The sequence below is a fragment of the Gopherus evgoodei genome, chromosome 11 (assembly GCF_007399415.2).
Source record: "Gopherus evgoodei ecotype Sinaloan lineage chromosome 11, rGopEvg1_v1.p, whole genome shotgun sequence".
In the NCBI taxonomy this organism is placed as follows: Eukaryota; Metazoa; Chordata; order Testudines; family Testudinidae; genus Gopherus; species Gopherus evgoodei.
The window spans coordinates 24396221-24420084 of NC_044332.1; the positions used below are offsets into that span (position 1 = coordinate 24396221).

The window sequence follows — 23864 nt, forward strand, 5'->3', positions numbered from 1 at the left end:
TTGATCTCTTAGACCATCAGTTAAGAATGTCTGAACATTGGATAGAGAGTTCATGTGGTAAATTGCCATAAGTGTCTACCATACTGTAGTTATGATTAGAGAATAACACATTTATCCTTGTGGTGGAAGGTTTTCTTTTATGGAGGTCTTTTTCAAGTGTGTCCAAAAATGTTCAGATTGATTGAAACAATTTCAACATAAATATTCATTCTTAACAATGAAGACCGTTGTTCAACTTAACAGTGTTTTTTACTTTTAAGATTCTGCAGGTTAAATGACACTGTTATTCCTCAGGTACAAGATACTGTATTGTGTTGTTCCTATTTTAATAATCTGTGCTCAGTGTAGTTCTATTTGTAGAGCACAACAAAAGCCGGTGTGTGATACAGAACTAGTCTGGTTTGTATGAAAATAGGCAGTCTCACTTCTGTCATATAAGCATATTGTATTTGTTGGTGTTTCTAGAATGTCTAAAAGCCTTGGGATATATGGAGCGTGCTGCAGAGAGCTATGCAAAAGTTGTTGATCTTGCGCCGTTGCATTTGGATGCAAGAATTTCACTTTCTACACTTCAGCAGCAGCTGGGCCGGCCTGAGAAAGCTCTGGAGGCTCTGGAACCAATGTATGATCCAGATACATTGGCACAAGATGCTAATGCTGCCCAGCAGGTAGGTGAAATGCTATATACTGCGATATTTTTCTTCTTCTGTGTCTTGACTCTTTTGTCCACAGTTTTGGTGTCCATAATTCTGTTATGGCAAGAATGTTTTGCTAAATTCATTTCTTTTTGGTAAATTTCCTCCATGGTATTTAGAGTGATTTTATATACTCTGTAAAGACACATTGTAATTTTAACGCTGGTAAAAGATGCCAGCTTGGCAATACTGGAGACTGTGGTCCATCTATCTACAGCACAGGTCACGATAGGGGTTGTGGTGAAATGTTCCTTACTGTGCTCTAGAGGGACCACCGCTAGGGTCAAGAGGGTATCTCACTCTACATGTCTGTTTAATCCCGACTCCCAGTATCTAAATTCTGACTCTGATTTTTGTGTGCTGTATTGACCACCTGTCCAATAGGAACTGGACTAAAGACCAGTCACTTCACATCAGCTGTCCAACAGCGTCAGACGCTAACTTTTGTCTATTACTGATCTGATTGTAAGGGGTGACGTATTTGATAGGTTCTGTATCCCATTTCCAATAGCTCCTCCATCGAATAAGATCTATGCAGATTTTCTTCTAAATTTATATGATGAAACAAAACAACTATTATCTGAAGGAAGTTTTGATTTTTCCTGTGCAGTCATTAAGATTTTATTACAGTTTCTAAGTATTGTTGTTTTCTTTTTTGGTACTAATACTATACTAGCAGCCAGAAAAGCAATGTTTATAAAAACACTAAGTGTAGGTAGTGGTAGTTGACGACTTAATTAACTCTGCTCACTGTTGTCTAGGAATTGAAGTTACTGCTTCATCGTTCAACGCTGTTGTATTCTCAAGGCAAAATGTATGGTTATGTGGACACTTTGCTTACCATGCTAGCAATGCTATTAAAGGTAAGTTAATTCTTGTAGCCAAGCTTTACTGGATGGGACAGACATGTCATGTTTAAGCCAAAGGATAAATGTACTCAAAAGTATTAGAAATCTATAGAAATATTTGTAAACAGATGTCTTGTATATTAAATACCATAGTTTAATATGCCTGCATCATCATCTGGTATACCTGAGTCTTTCAGAGGTGCCCCCATCAAAGCCACTAGGTGCCTTTTGAGAATTAGGCCATTCATTTTAAATTAAAATAATGCTCTATTCTGTATAAGCAGAACTTCTATTGTATGTGTTAAACTACTGATATGCCTTCTTTACGGATACTGCCTATTTGTATGTGACATGTTTTCATTGGTATTTATCACAAGTGTCTGCATATGTTATGTTAAATGAAATATACACTAGGGTCTTTATGGATGATTTCAAGATTGTTTCAGGTTCTATATTATTCCTGACTATGCATAGAACAATCAGAACATAGAATCACTTTTTAGTCTTTGTGGTAGACTGTATTGTGTTTCACATATAGCTACCGTAAATTACACAAGCCACATAAATAAAATGATTTAAAGTGAAATTATTTAAATAACTTCCCTTTTAAGTTCTTGTTGTTTTATTCATATTATAACAAAAACTATTTTTAGATACAATTTACTTACTTTACAAATTGTTGTTACTTTTTGTTTGAGTTTTGTTATATTCAGATTTCCATTTTCCCGAAATTGTTACAGTTTGGGGTCACAGTCACTGTACCAATTGGATAATTGACTGTCCACCGGTTTCTAAAATCTTGATACTGATAGCATGGCATCTTTTTTATTATGCCTCTAGGAAAGAAGTTTTGATTCGGTTATAAACAGAAGTCTACCAACCTTCATAAAATTCAACTTCTCTGGAGATCTTCTATCCTTCTCTTTTGGATAACTCAGTCTAAACAGGAACATCAAACAATGCTAAATGCAATGTTATTGTTTGTGAACAATAGTAAAGTATGCTTCTGCATATTATGGCATAACTGATCTGAAAACTATTTTTGAACACAGCTAGAGCAAGATGTATTGGCAACAGGATGTATTCATATAATCAGAAACTTAGAATGGTTGTCCTTCATAATTGTTTCCAGGTAGCAATGAACAGAGCTCAGGTGTGTTTGATATCTAGCTCCAAATCTGGGGAGAGACACCTTTACCTGATGAAGGTGTCTAGGGATAAAATTTCAGACAATGATGACCAAGAGACAGCAAACTGTGATGCAAAAGGTAACAGACTTTAAAAAAAATAAATCATGTTAATTTCCTACATACCAAAAAATCCTGGAATTACTTTACATTCCAAATCCTTATTCAAATGTACATGACTTTTAGATCTGTTTCACCCCCATGCTTTATTCATACAGTCAGGGCCGGCTCTAGGTTTTTTGCTGCCCCAAGCGCCAAAAAAAAACAAAAACCAAAACAAAATGCACCCTCCCGGAATGCCACCCCTGAATTGTCGCCCCAAGCACGTGCTTGGTTTGCTAGTGCCTAGAGCTGGTCCGGCATACAGTGCCTAATTTAGGCCCTGACCCTACGGTCTTTACTCAGATGAATAGTCTGATTGAAGCCAAGGAAATGACTTTCGTAAGTAAGGACTACTTGAATGAGTAAAGGTTGCAAAATCTTGTTGCTAATATGAAAGAGAGTATATTAATGAATGAGCTATTTCCATCGAGCCAAGCTTTGCCACAAACATTGGGACTGCACAAGCCTATATTGATGGGCTTAAGAAAATCATGTTTTCCCCTCATTTAAAAGCAAGCTAATATAATCTGACAGGCAGATAGTATAGTCAGTACTGCTGCTAGGGGAAAAGTCTCTTTAGGCATAACAATGTTTAAAAACAAAACAGAATGCTTTGTTTTCCAGCTAGATCCAAACGGTGACTGATTCACACTTGTAGTTATTTAGCATCAGCGGGTGAATGGGGAGGTTTTTAATGTGTGTGTGTGTGTGTGTGTGTAATACTGGAGCAGCTTGAATTGCTGCTCTTTTAAATTCCCTGCAATTCTGTAGTTCTCACTTTAATGGTTATGGGTTTGTTTAAAAATCAGGCATTTCATAAATTGTGTTATGAAAGATTTCAGATACCACTGAAAGGTATTCCACTCTTAATGGAAAAGACTCTTCGTTTAAAAAAATAAATACAAGTTTAGGCTGAAGTTTAAAAAGCGTGTGTGTGTAAGTCTTTAGCCCTTTAAGGCTTTAATTTCTGTGACTGATTGTGTTTATTCACATTTTAGCAATATTTGCTGTGCTCACAAGTGTACTGACAAAAGATGACTGGTGGAACCTCCTCCTGAAAGCCATATACTCTTTGTGTGACCTTTCCCGATATGAGGAGGCAGAGCTGCTGGTGGATTCCTCGCTGGAATATTATTCATTTTATGATGATAGGCAAAAGCGCAAAGAGCTGGAGTACTTCGGTCTTTCAGCTGCAATTCTGGACAAGAACTTCAGAAAAGGTTACAACTATATCAGGTGAGAAGCATTGGACTGAAGCTGATCACAGCGTTGTGTTTTTTAATGTTCTGTATAATGTTTTTCATTGAGGTTGTAGTTACATTGCTGAGAACATTTGCTGTTGATGTAAAATAGTTAATTTCTGAATTGCAGGTGGGCTGATCTTTTGTTTCTAAAAGAAACAATACCGTTTACTTTAAATTCGCCTGAAAAGCAGATTCATCGACTGAAACAATGGGGCTCTTTGGTGTCCTTTAAATGCAAAGCAATGTAATACAGTAGCTAGCTAGTATTCTACAAGCTTTCTTATCCCAAGTTTTGTCTTTTTCACTGATCTAACCTTCACTTCTGGGAAGTCCAAAGTGGAAGAATAGTCTTAGAGCAAATTGTAGCTCCTGTGGCTTCCCCTATAGACTGTTCACTCACTGATTTATTGCATATTTACGTACAATATAGTCAATAAATGCTTTTCACTCACATTTTAGGATAATGCTAATGGAAAATGTTAATAAACCGCAGCTCTGGAACATCTTCAATCAAGTCACCATGCATTCTCAGGATGTACGACATCATCGCTTTTGTCTTCGATTAATGCTGAAAAATCCTGATAATCATGCACTGTGTGTCCTAAATGGGCATAATGCATTTGTATCTGGTAGTTTCAAGCATGCTCTCGGTAAGGCCATCATTATACTGTACTAATATAAAAAAGTATGACCTTTGGGGGGGTGAAATGTTAATCTCCTGTACTTATTTTCACCATCAAATTTCTCATTTTGAGTGTATTTTCCAAAGTAGAGTGAATGTGCCCTTCAGGTAGGAAAAAAAAAATCAGAGTATTTATTTCCTGCTTCAATAAATGAAGTACAGTTCTTAGTGTTAGTAGGCATTTTCATACTATTTAACCATTTGGTAACAGAATCTCTGAGCATTACTGAATGGACTGGCAATGTTTCAATATTTGGTTTAAAATGTAGATGGTACACGTGATTTAGAAGTTTTCTAACTAACCTGCAAGAAAGATAATTAAATGATGACATTAAGAAGGAAACAGGCCCACTTAATCAGCAGGACATGGCAAATGTGAAGTTTCAAGTGTTTGTTCAAAGGAACATTGCAGGGTTAATTTGAGACATTGTCATCAGCCTATGCAGTTTCAGAGAAGAGCAAGTTACTAACAATGTAAATAAAATAAACAGGAAGTTGCCATTTTGCCAGTCTCCTTATATAGATTAGGGCAGAGGAATTTCAGGTTCTGACAGCAGCCACTCAAAGTCCAAAGTTGTGAAATTAGTTGGTGGTCTCAGCACGGTTTTTAATGAATGGAGTCCACATAAAAAAAATCACCATCCTGTTTGGCTCTCCTTTTTGTAATTCTTAGTAGAGTGACCAAGGACTGACTAATCCTGGAGCTTGAAGCCACCCTCCCACTCTTAAGAGTGGTACCTCAGGTTAGTGTTGAGGCACACTGGAGGTGGTCAAGTGGGGCATCTGCATTGCCACTATCCATGTCTTACCTGTATTGTGGATAACCATAGAAGGCAGCCAGAATTTTCAAAGTAACTATTGATTTTGAGTGCCTCCATTTTTGGATGTCTAACTTGAGAGACTTCAAATGGGTCTGATTTTCAGAAAGTGCTAAGCACCCACTCTCTGAAAATCAGGTGCCTTTAACATATCTAAAGTTAGAGTAGCTGATTTTGGGTGCCTCTTTCAAACGTCTTGGGTGAGATCCTTGTCCTGTTGAAGTCCATTGGAGTTTTGCCATTGACTTCAGTATTTCACCTCTTATTCTTATTCTTCCCAAGGCTGACAGTTTGACATCTTTCTCAGCAATAATATTCAAGAAAAAGAAAACGTGCGGAATGAACCTTTTGAAATTAAAATTTGTGTTCCATTAGAAAGTTGCATTTTCTTTATAAAATGACAATAGGAAAATAAGATGTTTCTTTCTTGTCAAGTAACCACAAGGCACCCAATCAGAAACACTGACCATGTTCTGAATTATGATCATCTTTACTCTTTCATCTAAAGAGCATTAACCAGGCTTTAAAATAAATATGCAGGAGAGGCCTAGATCTTTAGATGGTATAAATCAGTTTATACCATCTGGGGCTCTGGCCCATGAACTCTATAACAAAATTAGTTAATTTCACACTTGGTTCATTGTACACATTCAGTACATACTATTTAATTTCTTTTCTGCTTTTAAATAATACAGATCTTTATTATTATACATGTTTTGTTTCTAATATGCTAGAAGCAACCAGTTCATCACCATGGTGCAAAAACAAGGGGGCAGAACCTCACTTGGTGTAAATGATCATAGCTCCATTGACATCAGTTAAGCTCTGACAATTTATACCAGCTGAGGCTCTGCCCCAGGTCTGTCAAAAGAAAATACATTAGAAAGCAGTATACACCAAAAATCTAAAGAATTTACTCATGATGTTTCAAAAGATATTTTTGCTGTTGCACCTTGCCACTCTGAGCTCCAACCCCAACAAGACACTCTTTCTCCTCTCTCAGTAAGTCTGTTTTTATTCTGATAAGTGTGGTATCTGAGAGCTGCTGAAACTCATATTCTCCCTCCTTCCTGTTTTGATGCAGTCATTCTGAAATCTGATTCTCTTTATTGTTTCCTTCCTTTTTTCAGTTCACACTTCCAAAAAAGTGTTGGGTTTTTTTGAAAAAAAGAAACCCAGTTTTAGAGAGAGAGAGAGTGTCAGATCATTTACTCCTGTTTCTCCTAGGACAATACGTGCAAGCCTTCCGTACTAACCCAGAGGAACCTCTGTACAGCTTTTGCATAGGCTTAACTTTCATCCATATGGCATCTCAGAAGTATGTGTTAAAAAGACATGCTCTTCTTGTACAGGTGAGTTATTTTGTTTTTCTTTGTGCATAGCACGCGGTGTCATTTAGTTCTGTCATGGCTCACACAGTTACAGCTCTGGCACATTATTAGAGCTGACTGACATTTAAAAAATAGATTTAGGGTAGAATTTTCAAAACCCTCCAAGTATCTTAGGAGCATGTGTCCCAATGACAGTCAGCTTGTGCTCCTAAGTCGTTTCAGTTCTTGAAAATCTCCCCTTTGTGAATAAAAGCAATTCAGTTCATTTTGTTGTGGCTTGGGGAATCTTTAAGTATTTGCATATATTTAGGCAGCTGCCATGTATTCATGAAAATATAACTAATTTCAGCTTGACTAGCTTTAGTATGGATGTTTATTCATCTGACCCTTCTGCTGGAAGTGAAGCCTTCGCCACTCTGGTTTTTAGAAACAAGAGTCCCTTACCCAAACAGGGAGCAGGAACACCACCAAGTGACTTAGATGATTAACCATAAATAATGTAGCTGAAGCAACAGTTCACAAATAACCATAGGCTGAAAATTTTGTCCAAAATATTTGCTGAAAACCTACAAATGAAGGGACGCTCATGGGAAGATCATCGTTCTGATTCATGAATGATTCATTAAGCAAAACAGGCTGACTCCTAGAGAGCATAATAGTTTGACAGCTCTACCAACTGCACAGTAGGGCTGAGAGTCGAATAACAGTTCTTCATTGAGCACATTGAGATAGATGTGTAATGCATTGGGGAGTGTTAATCAGTGAGCAGTCTCTAGTAACTTGTTAAGAGCTTGAGTTACAAGATGCTGAGTGCCTTCAATTCCCATTGAGGCAGCGTTGGGCCCTGTGAATGGTTTGGGCTGGTCTGTAACGATCCAAGTGAGGAAGTCTTGTGCTGTTTATCCTGACGGCATTAGTGACCATGGCCTAATGGCAAAGGCACCGACTCCGTGGGTGCTCCGGGGCTGGAACACCCATTGGGAACCAGCTGTTCCCCGCTCAGCTTGCCTCCTTTCCACCTCCTCCCTTGAGGGTACCATGTGCTTGCTTTTCCCCCTAGCTCCCAATGCTTGCCGCCGCAAAACAGCTGGGCGGGGATTTGGGGAAGAGATCCAATAGGGGCAGAGAGGAGGCGGAGTTGGGGTGGGGACTTTGGGGAAGGGGTTAGAATGGGGGTGGGGAAGGGTGGTGGTGGGGCAGGGCCAGGGCTAGGGGGATGTGCAAGCACCCACCGGCGCCTGGGAAAGTTGGCGCCTATGTATAATGGTATTAAAGTGATTTAACTTTTGATATACTGCAATGACTCTGCTCAGTTGTATAACTGGCTTGCAAATTTTGTACAGGAAAGTGTGTGGATAATCAGCTGGGCATAAGATCATTATGAAATTTTGTTTTTTAACCTAAGCCCCTGAAGAAAATTGCATTGATTTAATTAAAAAAAAGTAACAAACTAATTTGTATCTGGATTTTCAACCTTATAAGTCAAATTTCAACCCACACTTTTTCTGAAGAGATTTCAGCTACTGTCTGTTTTTAAAATATTACACACATTTGAAAGTGCTAATTACTGTCCTTTCTGTTGATTTCTCCTGGATCCCTGTATTCAAATTTAGGTTAATTACCTTGAAGGTTTACACGGATTCCTGCATTTGCATGGCCCCCAGAGCCTCTCTTCTTTGAATTGCCGCTGCAGCACAACCTACTCTATCTTTTTCCACCTTCAACCAGTCCCATTTTTTCATGTCCTCACCTGCCAGACAGTTGGGGCTGAACAGCCCCACACTGGATCTGAAGCTTGTGGATCAGGCCTATTTCTTGTGCTGGCACGATCTTGATTTTCTCCACTATTTCTAATCCCTTCCTTGGAAAATCTAGGTTTTTTTATTCCCTCTACTCCTTCTCCCTTTACCTTTCAGTGAACCAAATGAGGCTAAGAGCCAGAGCCAACATATTCCACTTTGGGGGCATAAATTTAGGCACCTAAATAAGGGGCCTGATTTTTTTAAAAGTGCTGAGCATTTGCAGCTCCCTTTAATTTCAGCAGGAGTTGCAGGTGCTGAGCAACTCTAAAATCAGAGCACTTCTTTAGATGCCGAGCTTTAGGCATTCCCCTTTGCATACTTTGGCCTAATTTTAAACATGTTTAACCACTTTTTTTTCTGTGTAATAATCCTTCCTTTCTATCTCTGTTGTGGACAGTCTCCTAAGAGTATACTTGTAAAATGTCACCCTCCGAAGATGCATTTCCTTTTATGTCTCTGCTTTTCTCATTTCGTGTTCACCCATGTTGAGGGTTTTTAATCTTTGCTTGCTTCTAGTTTGTTCAGTAGTTCACCCAGACAGTGACATAGTGGTGACCCTAATTATCATGATTAGCTGTTAGAGTCTGAGCTAATTCCTTACTGTTGAATGAGCTATCTTCTCTGATTATCAATAGTGGCTGTAGAAATCAAGCCCTCTGGTTATAGCAGAGGCTGCACATTCCTGTGACATCAAAATGAGACATAAATCTTGTCATGTAATTTGTGTTCCATTTTCCGCTGCCTCCTGAACCCAATTTGATTTTTCCCAAGACTCTTCAAGTTGAAAAAGAGAAATAGTCTGGTGAATTTTAATCTGAAAATGGTTGTGTTGAATGTGCTGTCTTTGGGAGGTGACTCAGGTCCTAACACCATTCACCTTTATTGCACTGTACAGACATTAGCTCAGTGGTCCCCAACTTTTTTGTCTGGCGGGCACCACATCAAGCACTGTGGCGGCGTTGGAGCACCTGCCAAAATGCAGCCGAATTTCTGTGGCGTTTTGGTGGCGACGCCTCTCGATGACGCCACTTGTTGCCTACAAGTGACGTCATCAAGAGGCGCTGCCGCCGAAACGCCGTAGAAATTGGGCGGCATTTCGGCGGGTGCTCCACCACTGGCCAGGACGCGAGGGGGGAGGCAGGCAAGAGTATCACCTTTCATTTTATAGATGAGAAACTGAGGCACAGAGATTGAATGACTTGAAGTTACATAGGAAGTCAGTGGCAGAGGTGGTGGTAGGGATGGGGCAGTTGATCCTTCTGAATGGGGGGGCAGAGGGATAGGAGGAAGAGCAAGGGGAATTACCCTGTGCTCGGTGCAGGGGCAGCACACGGAGCGTCGTGGCCCCCCGCCTAGAAGCCAGACCTGCTGCTGGCCACTTTCAGGGCACAGCGCGGTGTCGGAACAGGTAGGCACTAGTCTTCCTTAGCTGGGCAGCACCGCCAACGGGACTTTTAACGTCCTGGTTGGCAGTGCTGACCAGAGCTGCTAGGGTCCCTGGGTGCTGAGCAAGGCGACCCAGTACTGAGTCGCAACCTGAACTTTGAAAAACACTGGTCAAGTGGCTAAACCTCAAGACGGGGAATCACAAGTTTTAGCTCGGCCAGAGTTGGGTTCCTGTGAGAAAACTTTCATTGATTCAGCAGAAGCATGATTAGACCCTTTGTCTTTTTATTTAGGATATGTGAATTGTCCATTACTTCACCCTGAGCTGTTTGTCCTGCCCTTTTAATGGTTTTTATTGGCTAAGTTGCAGATTTTCATCTGCCTGTAACTGGGAACTGTGTGAAGTTAACTGGTATTGCAGGAGTTTTACGGGGAGGAATGCATTTGTATTCCAGAAGTAGTACTGTGAGGTATTAAGGGTTTACAGCTAGTAAAGGCTTCATTTAACTGTTTTGTCTTTGATGCTATGAAAAGAAGAGCTCTGAAATAGTAATTCAGATTAATGTAGGGCAGGTGTGTCGGGTTGGATCCACCTGATGTACAGGGATTTCTCTGAGCCCGCAGGCTCCACTAGCCTGGTCCTCCTTTCCCTGTCTTGCTGAATCAGGCTCTCTGGCCTCTTGAGCACACACATGGTAGGGAGCACCAGCTGTAGAATCACACAGAGTCTGCAAAAAGCTCTCTATGGGAAGATTCAGCTAGGATATTACCCAGCAATCAAGTGCATTTTCCCTGTAAACCCACTATAATATGGTCTTGTGCTGTATAGAAAGATCTGCACAGCGCAAGCTCATAAAAATTCGCACTCTCCCTCAATGTGGAGAGATGCACAGCTTCTTGCCCCTCCCCCCCATGAATTGCACAAACTGGGTTATGTTAGAAACAAGAAATAAGTTTCTTAACTATAAAAGGTAAATTTTAAGTGATTATAAGGGATACCAAACAGAACAAAGCAAAGTACTAAGCAAATAAAACAAAACACATATACTAAGCTTAACATCTTAAAGAAACTGGTTTCAAGAAGTAACTTGAATGCTGGTTTTGGGGCAGGTTGCAGAAATTCTTGAAGGTTAGTTCCCTGCTTGCAGCTTAAATCGTTAGGTATCTTATTCACAGACTTATTTTCCAGCCTGGGTTCAGTACTCTTCCCCCTTCCCTTTGTTCCTTAGGTGTTTCCAGCAGGCATCCTGGATGGGGATTCAGTGAAGAGTGATCCAAGATCAACCCCATCCTTAAATAAGATTTACATAAGGCGAGAATCTTTTGTTTCCCACTCTTGACCTCCCCTTCCTTTTAGTGGAAAATTACTAGAAGTCCAAGATAGTGTTTTGTACCAGGTGACAGGACCGCCTGACCTAGTAATGTCACAGCTAGTCCCAGGATGCCTCTAGGAAGGAGAGAGATTAGTATCTTCAAAAGTCTTATTGTTTCTTCCTAACGGGCCATCAAGGGTGATGGCCCGTTGTCCAGTGGGTGACTCCCAAATGCACACACTGTTGTAACTGTTAGTCAATATTCCTAACTTTAGATACAGAAATGATACATGCATATAAATTGGATAATCACATTCAGTAAATTATAACCTTTCCGCTGATACCTTATAAGGTCCATCTTGCATAAGATATATCCGTTATGCCATATCCATATCATAAGCATATTTCCATAAATAATATGGGGTGTAACATCACAGCAGGTTTAAATTCAAATAACGCTAAAGGGGGGTGGGGTGGGCAAGTGTTTAGAGCACCACCTCGTCTACTATTTGTTTTAAAGTGTAATAGGATGGGGTTAAACAATCTCACTGTATCCCTTGTTCCTCCCTTTCATCTCTCTATTTAGATGGTAAGCTCTTCAGGGCATGGGCCTGTCTTACATGTCTGTAAAGTATCTACCAAAGTTGAGTGCTATAGAAATAGTAATAATTCTGAACAACTTTGCATACAGCTTATCAAAAGATCTGTCTGTTGTCTTCACCGTGTGAGGATGCTGAGGCCACAAAGCATCTCCTCCGTTGGTCTAGTGTGTCATGGAAAGTGGATGGCTTGTTTTTGCATTTGGTCTTAAATTAGGCAGTTATATTTATGGGCAAAAACCCCTTTTTTTGCACATTTAAAACATGCTGCTTTATTGTTTTACAAAAAATAAAGCTTCCAATGTGTGTTTTGTGCATAGGGATTCTCTTTCCTTCACCGGTACCTGGGGCTCCGTGGACCATGCCAAGAATCTTTCTATAACCTAGGCCGTGGCCTTCATCAGCTGGGATTAGTGCATATGGCAATCCATTATTACCAAAAGGCACTTGAACTTCCTCCTCTCATCTTAGAGGTACCATATGGTTAAACATTTGAACTATAAAAGTAAAATCAGATCAGCATTACTATGTTTTAACCAGAAGTAAAACGAGTATACGAGTGTCTAGTGTATATTTACATTGAATAACCCCAATATAATTTCATAGGCACTAGAGAAAGCATTTGATTTGTCGTCTGAGCTGTATTTATGAACATGTATAACTCAAATTGCTCAGGTAATGATGGTCGAGTTTATTTTATTATCTGGTTGGGTGTAGCAACTGTAAGAAAATGGGTGCTGAAGAATTTTGCCACCTGAATAAAGAAGCGTACATAAGGTCCATTTTAAAAGCCAGAATAATATTAAATATAACTGGCATTTTCTGTTTCATGAGTATGAAGATTTAGTATAGAAATACAGAATTCCAGTGTAACTATCTGAATGTGGTGGGAATGAACTGAGTATCTAGATGAAGAACTTGCCCGTGTGTGTTATTGCACTGATTTTATGGTATAGTATTCATACAAGCTAGTAAATGATTTTTTAATTCTTCCAGGGAATAGAAGCTGATCAGACAGACTTGCGAAGAGATGTTGCCTTCAACTTGTCGCTAATTTATCAGAGCAGTGGAAATTTAAGAATGGCTCAAAAGCTATTGTATACATATGGAATCGTATGATGGAGTTTGTGGCACCTGTTTGTGACTAAGAGGTAGCCTGGGGAAAATAACATTTGTCATTTCCACTGGGGCACTGAGGATCTCAGGCATTACATACCAATGGAGAGATCCATTCAAAAAGATGTGTACATATTTTTTTCTAAACTGATCTAGATGTGATTGGATCAGAGGAGTTAGTTACTGTATATATTTTGTTTCCTGAATGTTTGAGCTATTTTTTCTATTTCCTGAGGTTGGAACTGTAAAATGCCCCAATACAAGCAAAGTTTGACAAGCAGGCTTTTGTGAGCAGATTCTCCAGACATACTTAGGTGCTGGTCGAGCACCTTATTGATGAGTTTTGTGATGCCTGAAGTTGGTGCTGGTAGACAGAATTCTCAACTGAATAAGGGACTAAAAATGATGCGCACATTTTGTTTGGAGAAGATTTTTAAAAAGTAATTTAACTGGCTACTGTCCAAGTTCAATTCTGGCAATTGGTTACATTTGCCATGTACTGTACAAAATTGTTACTATTACAGTGAAACCCCGCTATACCGCACCCCACGATATGCGAATTCGGATAAAACGCGATCATAAGATGGCTCCGGTCACCCCAAGCAAAACAAGAAAGTGGCCGGAGCACTGCCGAAGCAAAGAAAAAAAGAAAGAAATGTGCCTTCCCCACTGCCTCTTCACCCCTGCCCGTTTCCCCTTTTGGCGAGAGGAGCCGTTCTCCTCCCTAAGTGCTCTCGCTGCATGGCTGAGAGCCATCGCTGCTGGAGCAGGCTGACAGCTGGGAGGGATGCTACAGAAACAGTGGCACAAACTCTGCTCTGACTATCAGCAACTCCTCAGTGTCAAACGCTGCAATTGGCTCTCTGAGTGGAGGGGAGTCAAGCTGAGCGCCTTTGTACAGTTCTCTTGAGAGCCGCTCCAGCCCCAGTCTGCCAAGGTCCCAAAACTCCAGTTTTCAAAGTCCAAAAAACCAGCCATTCTCAAGCTGGTTCTGGCTCGTTTAATAGGTTGATTAGCTTATGCTGTCACTAATTATTGCTATAGCCTTTCAGTTATCGTTACGGACATTTTTTGCAAATGCAGGTCATTTTCTGCCCAAGAGAAATTGACCAGCTTGAAATGGTAAGTTTTCGTAACCCCGCTATAACGCGACCCTGCCTTTATCGCGATCGAATTTTTTGGACCCCAATTATCGCGTTATAGCTGGGTTTCACTGTATATGGAAGGGAAGACTGAAGAAATGGGCTGGGGGGGGAGGGGCGAGATATAAGCCGAACAAACCCCCCCCCCCCTCACCCAGACAATAGATGCTCTTGGATTCCTGGAAGAATTTTTCCTGAGAGACTTAATGTTACAAATAACTGCATTTGCAAGACCTTTAAAGTACTTTAAAAAGATAAGGATTCCTGGAAAAATATTTCATCACAAGCTGTGTTTGTTTAATTTTCTTTTATTACTAAATCAGTGTCACATCAGTAAAAGGTATCCATTTTCTGGAGTATTGCAAACTGGTCTAGTAAAGTTAGTTGTTTATGAAATCAACAATCATTTAAATAACTTATTCTCAGCAGTCCTAAATTGTTTAGTGGGGTAACCATTTGTTAGTGTAATAACCCTCAGCCCATTATCTTCCTGTAAGAAATAATTAAATATTGAGAGAGAGGTGCTGCAAATTCTGTATATTGCTTTGCTAATCAAGAATGATAATTCCAATTATACAGGTGTCATATATGTTACTCTTGTCCAGCTGATTACTTCATGCTGGAAGTGATGATGATGATAGCCCTATCTCTGAAACGTGTCTTCAGTAAGATTTGTTTTAAAAGCCTTTGTAGCATTACAACAATAAATTTTGGTATGTGTAGCACTTTGAGCTGACCCAACTAATTAAAGTTTAGTGGTAACACTAATTCTATTAGATACCACCAAACTAACTAATGTGTTATCATGCATTAAATCTCAGCCACTTGTTACAGCTCTTGAAGAAAATTGAACAATAGTCTTGCCAAATTCTCTGTTCCTGAGGAACCAAAATATAATTTGTTTATATTAGATCAGATGATGAGATCAAATGATCAGACAATGATGACACATACATAGTACTATTGAAAGTTTGCTGTTCACTAATCAACACATTAAAAAAGAAATGTCACAATCTGTGGATTTATAATGTGCTGAAGATAAGAGAAAATGACTTGTGTTTTGGAGGATAGGTCATAAGTGACCAGCATTTATAGTATCCCGCATATTATATTTTCTTATCCAAAAGTCAGCTTTAATTCTGCTATTTTCTAACTTGAATGCTAGACTTTGCAACCTTAATTTGGCTCCCTTTTTTATGACAGCATGATAGTCTCTAATTTTATGATCAGATACTGCTTTTTCCACAACTGTATTCATTGCACAGGACGGATGGTACTCAAAGAATTAATTGGATCCAACACATGAATGCACGGAAATTTCTTAGAGAAACTTGTTAAGATTTTAACCTGTGAAAAACAATGTATTTTTTTCCCCGACTGCATTCTTGTAAATGGCCAAACTGCTTTTGCTAAAACTAAAAAAAAAAAATCAGCCAGACATGGAAACCTTTAACTTTAATGGTTGGCAAGTTGCAAGCAATTAATAGGTGGCTTAGAATGGAAAAAATTGTTAGACAACTTTAACTGTAGTTGCTGCCAGCTCTGACATTCCTTTTCCAGTTTAATGTAAGAAAATAACTTGTAGACAGTTCTGTATCATATAATAAATTATTACAATATTGGGCTTAATTACCTAGATGTTCTTGTTCTTCGCTATTAGCGTGTGCTTAGATAGTAGTGATGGATAGCTTGGACATCCTTAGAAACTTGTTTACAAAAGTGTCTGCTCCTTGTCCTCAAACCCTAACCACAAATGTGTTCTGTCTGAGTGATAGTGGGAGTGACCATTAGAAAGCTGCTTGCTATCAGCATGTCTGTATATTCGTTGAAGGCTGTAGATCCAGAGTAAGGGCTAACAATGCGTAATACTATAGCTCTATAAGTGAGCATCTTTTTATTCAGTTTTGCCAAATATTACTGAGGTATAAAATGTTTATTTAGTAGAAATTTCACACTTCCTATAATTATTGACTGATTATCCATTGACTGACAGTATGGCAGAGTCAGTGAAAGGTGTACATCTATCTACTCCTACCAGTATGGTGGTAAAGTTAAGGTCTGACTTTAACTCAGCCTACTACAATGAAAATAAAGCCATCTCAGCTGTCGTGTTGTCCCCTTTCACAAAGAGTTGGGTGTATTTGGAAATCCCACCCCATGAAACTGAGTTAAAAGATTACATCCCTTGGCTTTCAACAGCGTGTGCGCTCCAAAAGTGCATGGGAAAGTCCAGTCCATAGCTGTGTACCTTGAGACAGTACCTAATAAGAAAAAAGCTGGTTTTTCCCTCCTTGAGAATCCAGAATATGGAGATCACCCAGCCCAGAACCTCTCCAAAAGTGAAGTCCTAGCTATTTCTGCTCTAATTTTGTAGGGCTCAGAAGCCAAGTAAGGTGATGGCAGGTCAGTGCAGGGTGGCAGCCTGCCAGTGAATAGCTGTGCCCTGCAGGAAAGGCTGGTTGGTGACTCTGGAACTGATATTCTTCCTTTGCTGTCAGTGCCCCAGCATGGTCCTAGGAGCACCTGTCGTCTGATTCAGTTGCAAAGCAGAGCTCCTGCCTAAGTTCAGGGTGCTGTCTGTAAGACCAGCATTAACCATACTGTGCCTGTAAAATTCAGGTAATTGCATTCTGCCTATCAGTTTGCTATGCAGGTGTAGCATAGAATGTCAGGGTTGGAAGGGACCTCAGGAGATCATCTAGCCCAACCCCCTGCTGGAAGCAGGACAAATCCCCTGACTGTTTGTTTGTTTTTTAACCCCTGTTCCCTAAATGGCCCCCTCAAGGATTGAACTCATAACCCTGGGGGTAGCAGGCCAATGCTCAAACCACTGAGCTCTCCCTGCCCCCCCTTACTACCTCTTCTGCTACTCCCCAAATCTCACCATGAAGGAGGACATATTCAGTGAACAGCAAGGCATTTTCCCAGTCCTTTGTCCCATCCTCTGGGCTTTACTGTAGCAGGCAAGTATATAGCCCATAGTTTGGTAATGGTTAGGATGGAAAGCACTATAGCAGTGTAAGTATTACTCTATGCTTAGACTGCACCTAAGTCTCACCAAACTCAATCCTAAACATCTCAGGACAAGTGCTTATTGTGGACTTCTTTAAAAGAAATAATACGTTTCATGCACCATGGATTAGAATGACAAACTGCAAATACTGTAGTAATTTAAAGCAGATTTAATGACTATTTAAATACAAAGTCAGCAGATTAGATATCTGTACACACAGCACGCTAGTGCCCTGTATCTGTGAAAAGAGGGCCTGCTGAAAGAAGGAATCCATGCCCTCAAATCACTAAAACAGCAGCTCTTTGGTAGCAACAACTCCAAAGAAAGGAAACTGGATGGTAGCATTTGAAGATGTCTTCCCCTGCCACTTTATCATACTGCACAGCATCTCTTTCTAGACGAAGGGCAGCGTGTTTTGATCTAGCTATGTGGCTAACTGTTAATGACAAACAGATGCAGTGTGAGATAAGGCAGCCAGTGCCACGCTAGGTTGGTTTCAGGCTCTGCCTAGCTAAAGTTGGCAGAGTTAGACTACACTACTGATACTGACCTGAGAGGAGAACAGGGCTCTAGAACAGAATCCTACACATAGGCTAATTTTAATCCCGCCACTCAGAAGTGATGTGGTATGCAGAAACTCAGCTCGCCGGTGGGGGGAGGAACATAAGGTTGTCTTGAAGGCTTCTGCTGCTTAAGAATTTCAGGAACATAACTCTTTAGGATTTAGGGCCTGAGCCAAAGGCTACTGAAGTTAATGAAAGATTAGCTTCAATGGGCTTCCAATCAAGTGCGTAATCACTAAGGGTCTGAGCCTGTTTTCACTGATGTCAATGGCAAAATACCCATTGACAGCAATAGGGGCAGGACTAGGCCTAAAACAATAGTTCAGGCTGTTGTCATATAAACCTAATTATGCTACAGCAGTAGGGATATAAAATGGGTGGAATGATTGTTATTTGCCAAGTCCCAGCAATATGCTTGGTCCTGTAGACACAACAGTGGAAGGGATGGCTTCTGCCCCAGAGCGTCACACTAGCTCCACAGAAACAAATAGATCAGACAACTGGAGGACGCTTAGGAAACAGCGCTGCAATTATTAATTAGGTGTGTAACAGCACATCTGCTGTAACTGGGTTACACTGTAAGCTGAGGCAGATGGAGTTTTAAGGAGGGAATCTGAGCTACTCATAAGTGCTCATTAATTGAACAGTGGATGAAAATTGTTCGTTTCTATATCGTAAGGGAATGGTAGTCTTAACCCACTGCAACTACGGGTGTATAGCACCTGCTCTGAACACCTCCTGCCCTTTGGGTAGCTTGTTTCATGGTGGGGCAGAATTAGCCAACTCTACTAATCACATGGTTACCAATGGTGCAAGCTGTTCTACCTGGCCCCCTCTCACACCCACATGGAGCACCTTCCAGCAATGGAGCCTTGGACACCTGCAATTGCCCAAGGACACTGTCCTCCCAAAGAAGGGAACCTCCCTGTACTGGTCAGGCAACCGTCAGTATCCAACAGTGGACAACTGTCCTGTTTCAGCAAGTTTACCATCACCAGCCTAGGAATCCAGTAGACCATCCTCTAGATAGGCAGAATCCCTGCACAGCAATCTGAGCTCTCAATAATAATGATGCCTCCTCACTTTGCAGGGCTCATTCCAACCCACTACACTCCTCTTGCGCTGCTAAAACACAAATCAGAGATGTGACTGGAGACAAAGATCCAGAACATAAACTTACTTGTATAGGAAGCTGTAGGGAGAGGAATAATTTCTTTGTTATAAATTATGGTTCCATGATGAAGCATTTAAGCAAACTAGTCACACTCAAAGACCATGTTAGGATGGGGGAAATGGACATCTGCTTCACAAAATGATACATTCTAGTATGTGTCAGACAGGTGAGACTCATTAGCTAAGCTGAACTGGAGTACACAATTTAAATTAATATTCCAAAACCTGTCTGCACTGGTCTATCAGCCAGCCAGTCAATGTGCATTTTATTTGAAGGGTCATCCTCACTGATACAGAGCAGACCCAGTTCATACAGGACCTCTGCTTATACCCACTTAAAAATCTTCTGAAATATGGAGATGCTTATAGATCAAGATACTTCAGCCTTAGGGCTCATCTTCCAGCATGTGAAGAACTGGTCTGAACTGTGGTGTTCACAGCTGCAGGGTGGTATGGCAGCCTGGAATTGCCTGGGTTAGATGACATCACTTCCTGTCTAGCTCTGATTGGTACTTCCTGGAGATGAGTTTGAGCTGCTGTTTGGTCTCCCAGCGATTCAGGGAGGCTTGGCTAGGGAGTTTCACAGCTTTTTCCTTCTCCATCTGTTAAAGGACATTCCCAATGAACAACAGCAGAAAATACAGAGATTGCAGCAGCTCAAGATACATCTTTAGAGGCAGGTCAAACAGCTATCTGGGAATTGCCACAGCTGTAACAAAGGCTCTGAGATCTCCATACAAAACAAGGTAAGGACAACTCTTTACAGAACTGTTTGGATGAGTGTCGGCGAGAATGGCAGCAGTCATGGAAGGCATGCTAGAGCCACTCATTTTCAATACAGTTTTTTGGGTAGGAGCTTAATCAGAAATAAAATGTAGCTGGAGAGAAGCAAGACACGGATAATGGAGAGAAAGGGGCTTCCTCTCTTGTCCCCACCTTGCCCTAGTAGGTTAAACAAATGTCATTTGCCCACCAAATAAGCATATCCTGTGAAACATCAGCAAGAAGTGAGAGAACAAACTGAACTTTTAAACCTTTGTCCAGGGGCTTACTCCTTTGAGAGTGTCCTCCTGCCCCAAGGAGATGCTAGTTGGGCTGAGAGAGGTGGGGGCTGATGGGAACTGCAGAAGTCAACAGGGCTTAAGAAACCAAAATTCTGATTGTCACCTTTAACCTCCTAAAGAAATGAGATAGAAAAGAGGGGGAAAGTTTTGGTCTGAGGTTTGCTCTTCCCCTCACTTGAGGTGGGGAAACTTTTGTTTGGAGATCACGCCTCTCTACTCCTGCTCTGCATACAGCAGAACATCACAACAGGGCAGAGTTTTCTTATAGTTCTCCAGAAACTGTCTCCTGCCCATGTTATATGTATCCAAAAAAATAGTGTTGGCTTTTTTCTGGCACTGGTACTCACCTCTGTATAGGAAACCCCTGCTACAGTCCTGCATGACCTTGCTATTACTTTCATTTCAACAAGTGCCAGCACTCTTCCCTGCAACAGCACTGCTTGGCTGCACTAATACCATTGCTCTTCTGACACATACACAGGGAACTCTACTACAGGCTGTTCCCTGTTTCTCATCCTCCCATTAACTATGCACCTCTACCTTGAAAGTAAAAGCAATTCCCTTTATTTACCTCCTTGCCGTAGTTCCTTTCGCTGGGGATATTCTGCTGTTTGTTTTTCACTAGCTCGAGCTGCAGGCTGTCAAACTTAGATTTGAACCAGTGATGAGCTTCCTCCAGGTTAGCTGTGATCTGAGGAAGAGTAGTGATTGGAGTCAGAAAGAGAACTGTTAGCATTTCCAACGTCTGGGCTGCACAGCGGACAGGCCGAATTCCAAAGCCACACTTCTTTAAATCTCCCACCTCTGTGTAAGCATAGAGCATGCCCCTTGGCTATCCTGGCCTCCTCTTGCAACATTGTAGAGGGGGTGGAAAGGTCCACACTGCACTGCTGTTACCCCCTTATTGGGTAACTAATGGGCCTCTCATTGGCACTAACCCAAGAGAAGACAATTCTAACTGGAGGGAAAAGCATGAAGAAGGTGGTAGAGGAAGAGAGTAAAATGAAGGCTAATTACAGCAAGCCACAGAAGAACGAGGGGAGAGAGCTTGGCCTTTGCTTCGCAATGTGCTGGCACCAGGATCATTTAAAGAACAACAAATGCTGTAAAATTACCACTCCCACTGTATTAGCAAGTTATTTCACATCCTGTGTTAGCAAGAACTCTTGTTAAGGACAATCCTATATGCAGATGCTACAAAGTACTGTAGAGTTTGAAGTGAAAGGACCTTCCTCCCTTACCTACACTGGAGACCTCCCTTGTAAAGTAATTACAGCACTGTACACTTGGAACCAAATTACTGTAGTAACACTTCTGTAAGGTATCGTGCTTTGGACTATTACTGTGCAATACCATCAGCTTTCAATAAGCGATGAGGTGCATGGGGAAATGTGACACCTTTAACAGACGTGGTTTGGTGTAATGTCATTCAAAATGATACAACATAGCAGCTCACACACTACTTAATGGAGAGGACAGATTATGGAGCAGGTGTTTTAAACCTGTCAACACACACCAGCCACTGAACCAGGTGGAAACTGACCAACATGGAGAGAATTACCTCTTGCAGGCCCAACTAAACTATAATAATTTGAATAGGAGACTGTTAAGAGCTCTAACAGAAGAAGGGCCTGGGATAAGCACCAGCCAATTGCCATGGGGAGAAATAGACTGTGGCTGCACCGTACTTCCCACCTCTTCAAAGGCTTGCTCTTAATGTTTAAAAGGCCCCCCAGTGCATGTCCCACAAACAAATCCTGTCATCCTCAAGGGAGGATAACTCTAGCTTTGTACCAGAGGATCTCTTCTTTCCCACTGTTGTACTCACCTGTTCCGATTCTACACTGGCTTCTTTCAGTTTCTGCTCAGTTTCCTCTTTGCATTTCTTTAAGTGTTTGACTGTATCGTCTAGCTTCTAGAGGGAGAAAAATAACACCCAGACCTCTCTTTTTATTTTGCTCATGCAGGACATAACACAACCCATTTCTATATAACAGAATGAGCAGGAAGCTGGACTGGAAAGTTTTGGTAGAATAACAACTCCCAGCCCAGTAGGTCAAATATTAAGTTCCATAAAAGCACATGCCATACATTGCTGGCCACGCTCCAATAAGCAGCTATAAAGAGGCTATAAAAGCCCCCTTGGCATGGGAATGAGCATCTACTACCGGCAATAGGACCCTACAGGTGTGGCTCAGCAACATGGTCAGAGACAGTAAGCATTCAGCCCCCAGGACAGGATCATGTATTTCCAAGGCTGTGAGCATTTTACCTGACACTAAAAAGAACGAGGAGTACTTGTGGCACCTTAGAGACTAGCATGTATTTGAGTGTAAGCTTTCGTGGCTTAGTCTCTAGGGTGCCACAAGTACTCCTCGTTCTTTTTACTGATACAGACTAACACAGCTACCACGCTGAAACCTGGTACCTGACACTGGTTCTCTAGGTGCTGCCGCACTTTCTGCTCCATTTCCAGCTGGGTCTCCAGCTGCCTGTTCCGTGTTGCCACTTCATGCTGGTTTTTGGCCAAGGTGTGCATCTCACTCTGAAGACCTGTTAACTCTGTCATGAATTTCTGGATGCTCTGTGACTAGGGATGGTATGAAAATGAGATCTCAGTGACAGCATGCAGATTCTAATCTAATGCAAAGGGGAAGTTGTATAGTGAGCTCCCACCTGCTCATAGTTTTTCTTCTGATACTGCTCCTTGATCAGCTCCATTTGCCTCAGCTCAGATTCAATCTCCTGAAAATAATTTTAAATGAAAAGAGGAAGCTCCAGTGGAACTGTTTCATGTGACAGAGCTTGGGCTGCTCCAAACCCCATCCTTACTATGTGACTGAGGTTTGGAGTAACACATGCTCTGCTGAGGGCAAGCAGGCAGCAGAGTGTAATTGGAGCCCAGCACAGAGGATCTTCATTAAGACAGGAAGAGGGAGGCACAAGCACCCAGCAGTGTTCTACTGACTGGAAATCACTCTTTTATAAAAGGACACAAAGGTGGCTAGAAGCTGCAGGCCCTTCCCTTCAGCATGATCCATTGGCAAAAAGATGCCTTATTCAATCCACTGAACTGGGAAACAAAGGACTGCCATGAAGTGATCTGTCGAACTATAAACTGACCCCATAGCCAAAGCAGCATTTAATGTAGGAAAAAAAGAAACTTAAGGACAAGCATTTCCCAGCTGTTACTGACACTATCAGACTCCTATTGGCACCAGGTTTTTTCCATCCCAATGGCAGCATTCTGGCCTGGCCCCGCTGCAGTGACAGCAGTAGTTCTTCCCATTCTGGGGAGAGATGGTGTATGAACGGGGTTTTTCAGAGTGAAAAGGTATCTGCACAAACCTTTATCCTTTCTGTGTTCTGGATGTTGTTAGCCTTGGAAGCCAAGTAGTGTCTGATTTGAGCTTTTTGGCTCTTTAGCTTCTCCTTGTAACTGACCAGGGACTTTTCCAACTCCATTATTTTCTGCCGCAGCTCCCTGTTAGCCCGGGACACTTCAGCAGATTTGGAAGAAGCCTCTTCAAGGGCTTTCTTCAGCTAGGAGGCATACTGAAGAGGTTAGTTCATGTTCATCCCCCAAAATGTCTGGCTAGGGTAATCAGAGACATGTATTTCCTGTGAACATCACCAGGAAAAGTGCCTGGTAAGTAGCTGGTAAGCTGGATCCTCCAGTTATTCATAGGGAATGAAAGAATACACAGCTTAACCTCTGGGTTTCTGAATACTTCTGTGGTCAGAGGACACCGATTATAGAAAGAATATAGCCTACGACAGACCAAA

General features: G+C 41.3%; 2 protein-coding genes across 17 annotated transcripts in view; one reads left to right on the forward strand and one right to left on the reverse strand.

Moving 5' to 3' along the window:
- Window positions 1-23864, forward strand: part of GTF3C3 (general transcription factor IIIC subunit 3) — a 74867-nt gene that overhangs the window by 14573 nt on the left and 36430 nt on the right. For 2 of the 8 annotated variants that reach the window (XR_004002695.1, XR_004002696.1), the window contains exons 12-20: window positions 466-668; window positions 1457-1558; window positions 2676-2811; window positions 3831-4068; window positions 4536-4726; window positions 6804-6928; window positions 12328-12480; window positions 13004-13158; window positions 19626-19760. Coding sequence is in view for 4 of the 8 variants with exons in the window: in XM_030580902.1 (XP_030436762.1) it covers window positions 466-668; window positions 1457-1558; window positions 2676-2811; window positions 3831-4068; window positions 4536-4726; window positions 6804-6928; window positions 12328-12480; window positions 13004-13126 (1271 nt within the window). In the remaining 4 variants the exon portion in view is untranslated. The other 6 variants (XM_030580902.1, XM_030580901.1, XR_004002698.1 and 3 more) reach the window with 6 other exon arrangements.
- The window catches only part of CCDC150 (coiled-coil domain containing 150), a 46344-nt gene continuing 39912 nt past the window's right edge, over window positions 17433-23864 (reverse strand). For 7 of the 9 annotated variants that reach the window (XM_030580894.1, XM_030580897.1, XM_030580896.1 and 4 more), the window contains 7 exons: window positions 23427-23621; window positions 22755-22823; window positions 22507-22668; window positions 21907-21993; window positions 20650-20769; window positions 20040-20191; window positions 19536-19616 (listed from right to left, as the gene is read on the reverse strand). In XM_030580894.1, coding sequence (XP_030436754.1) covers window positions 20063-20191; window positions 20650-20769; window positions 21907-21993; window positions 22507-22668; window positions 22755-22823; window positions 23427-23621 — 762 coding nt within the window. In that variant the 3' untranslated portion in view covers window positions 19536-19616; window positions 20040-20062. Of the gene's footprint in view, window positions 19617-20039; window positions 20192-20649; window positions 20770-21906; window positions 21994-22506; window positions 22669-22754; window positions 22824-23426; window positions 23622-23864 lie in introns of all 9 variants that reach the window. The other 2 variants (XM_030580893.1, XM_030580895.1) reach the window with 2 other exon arrangements.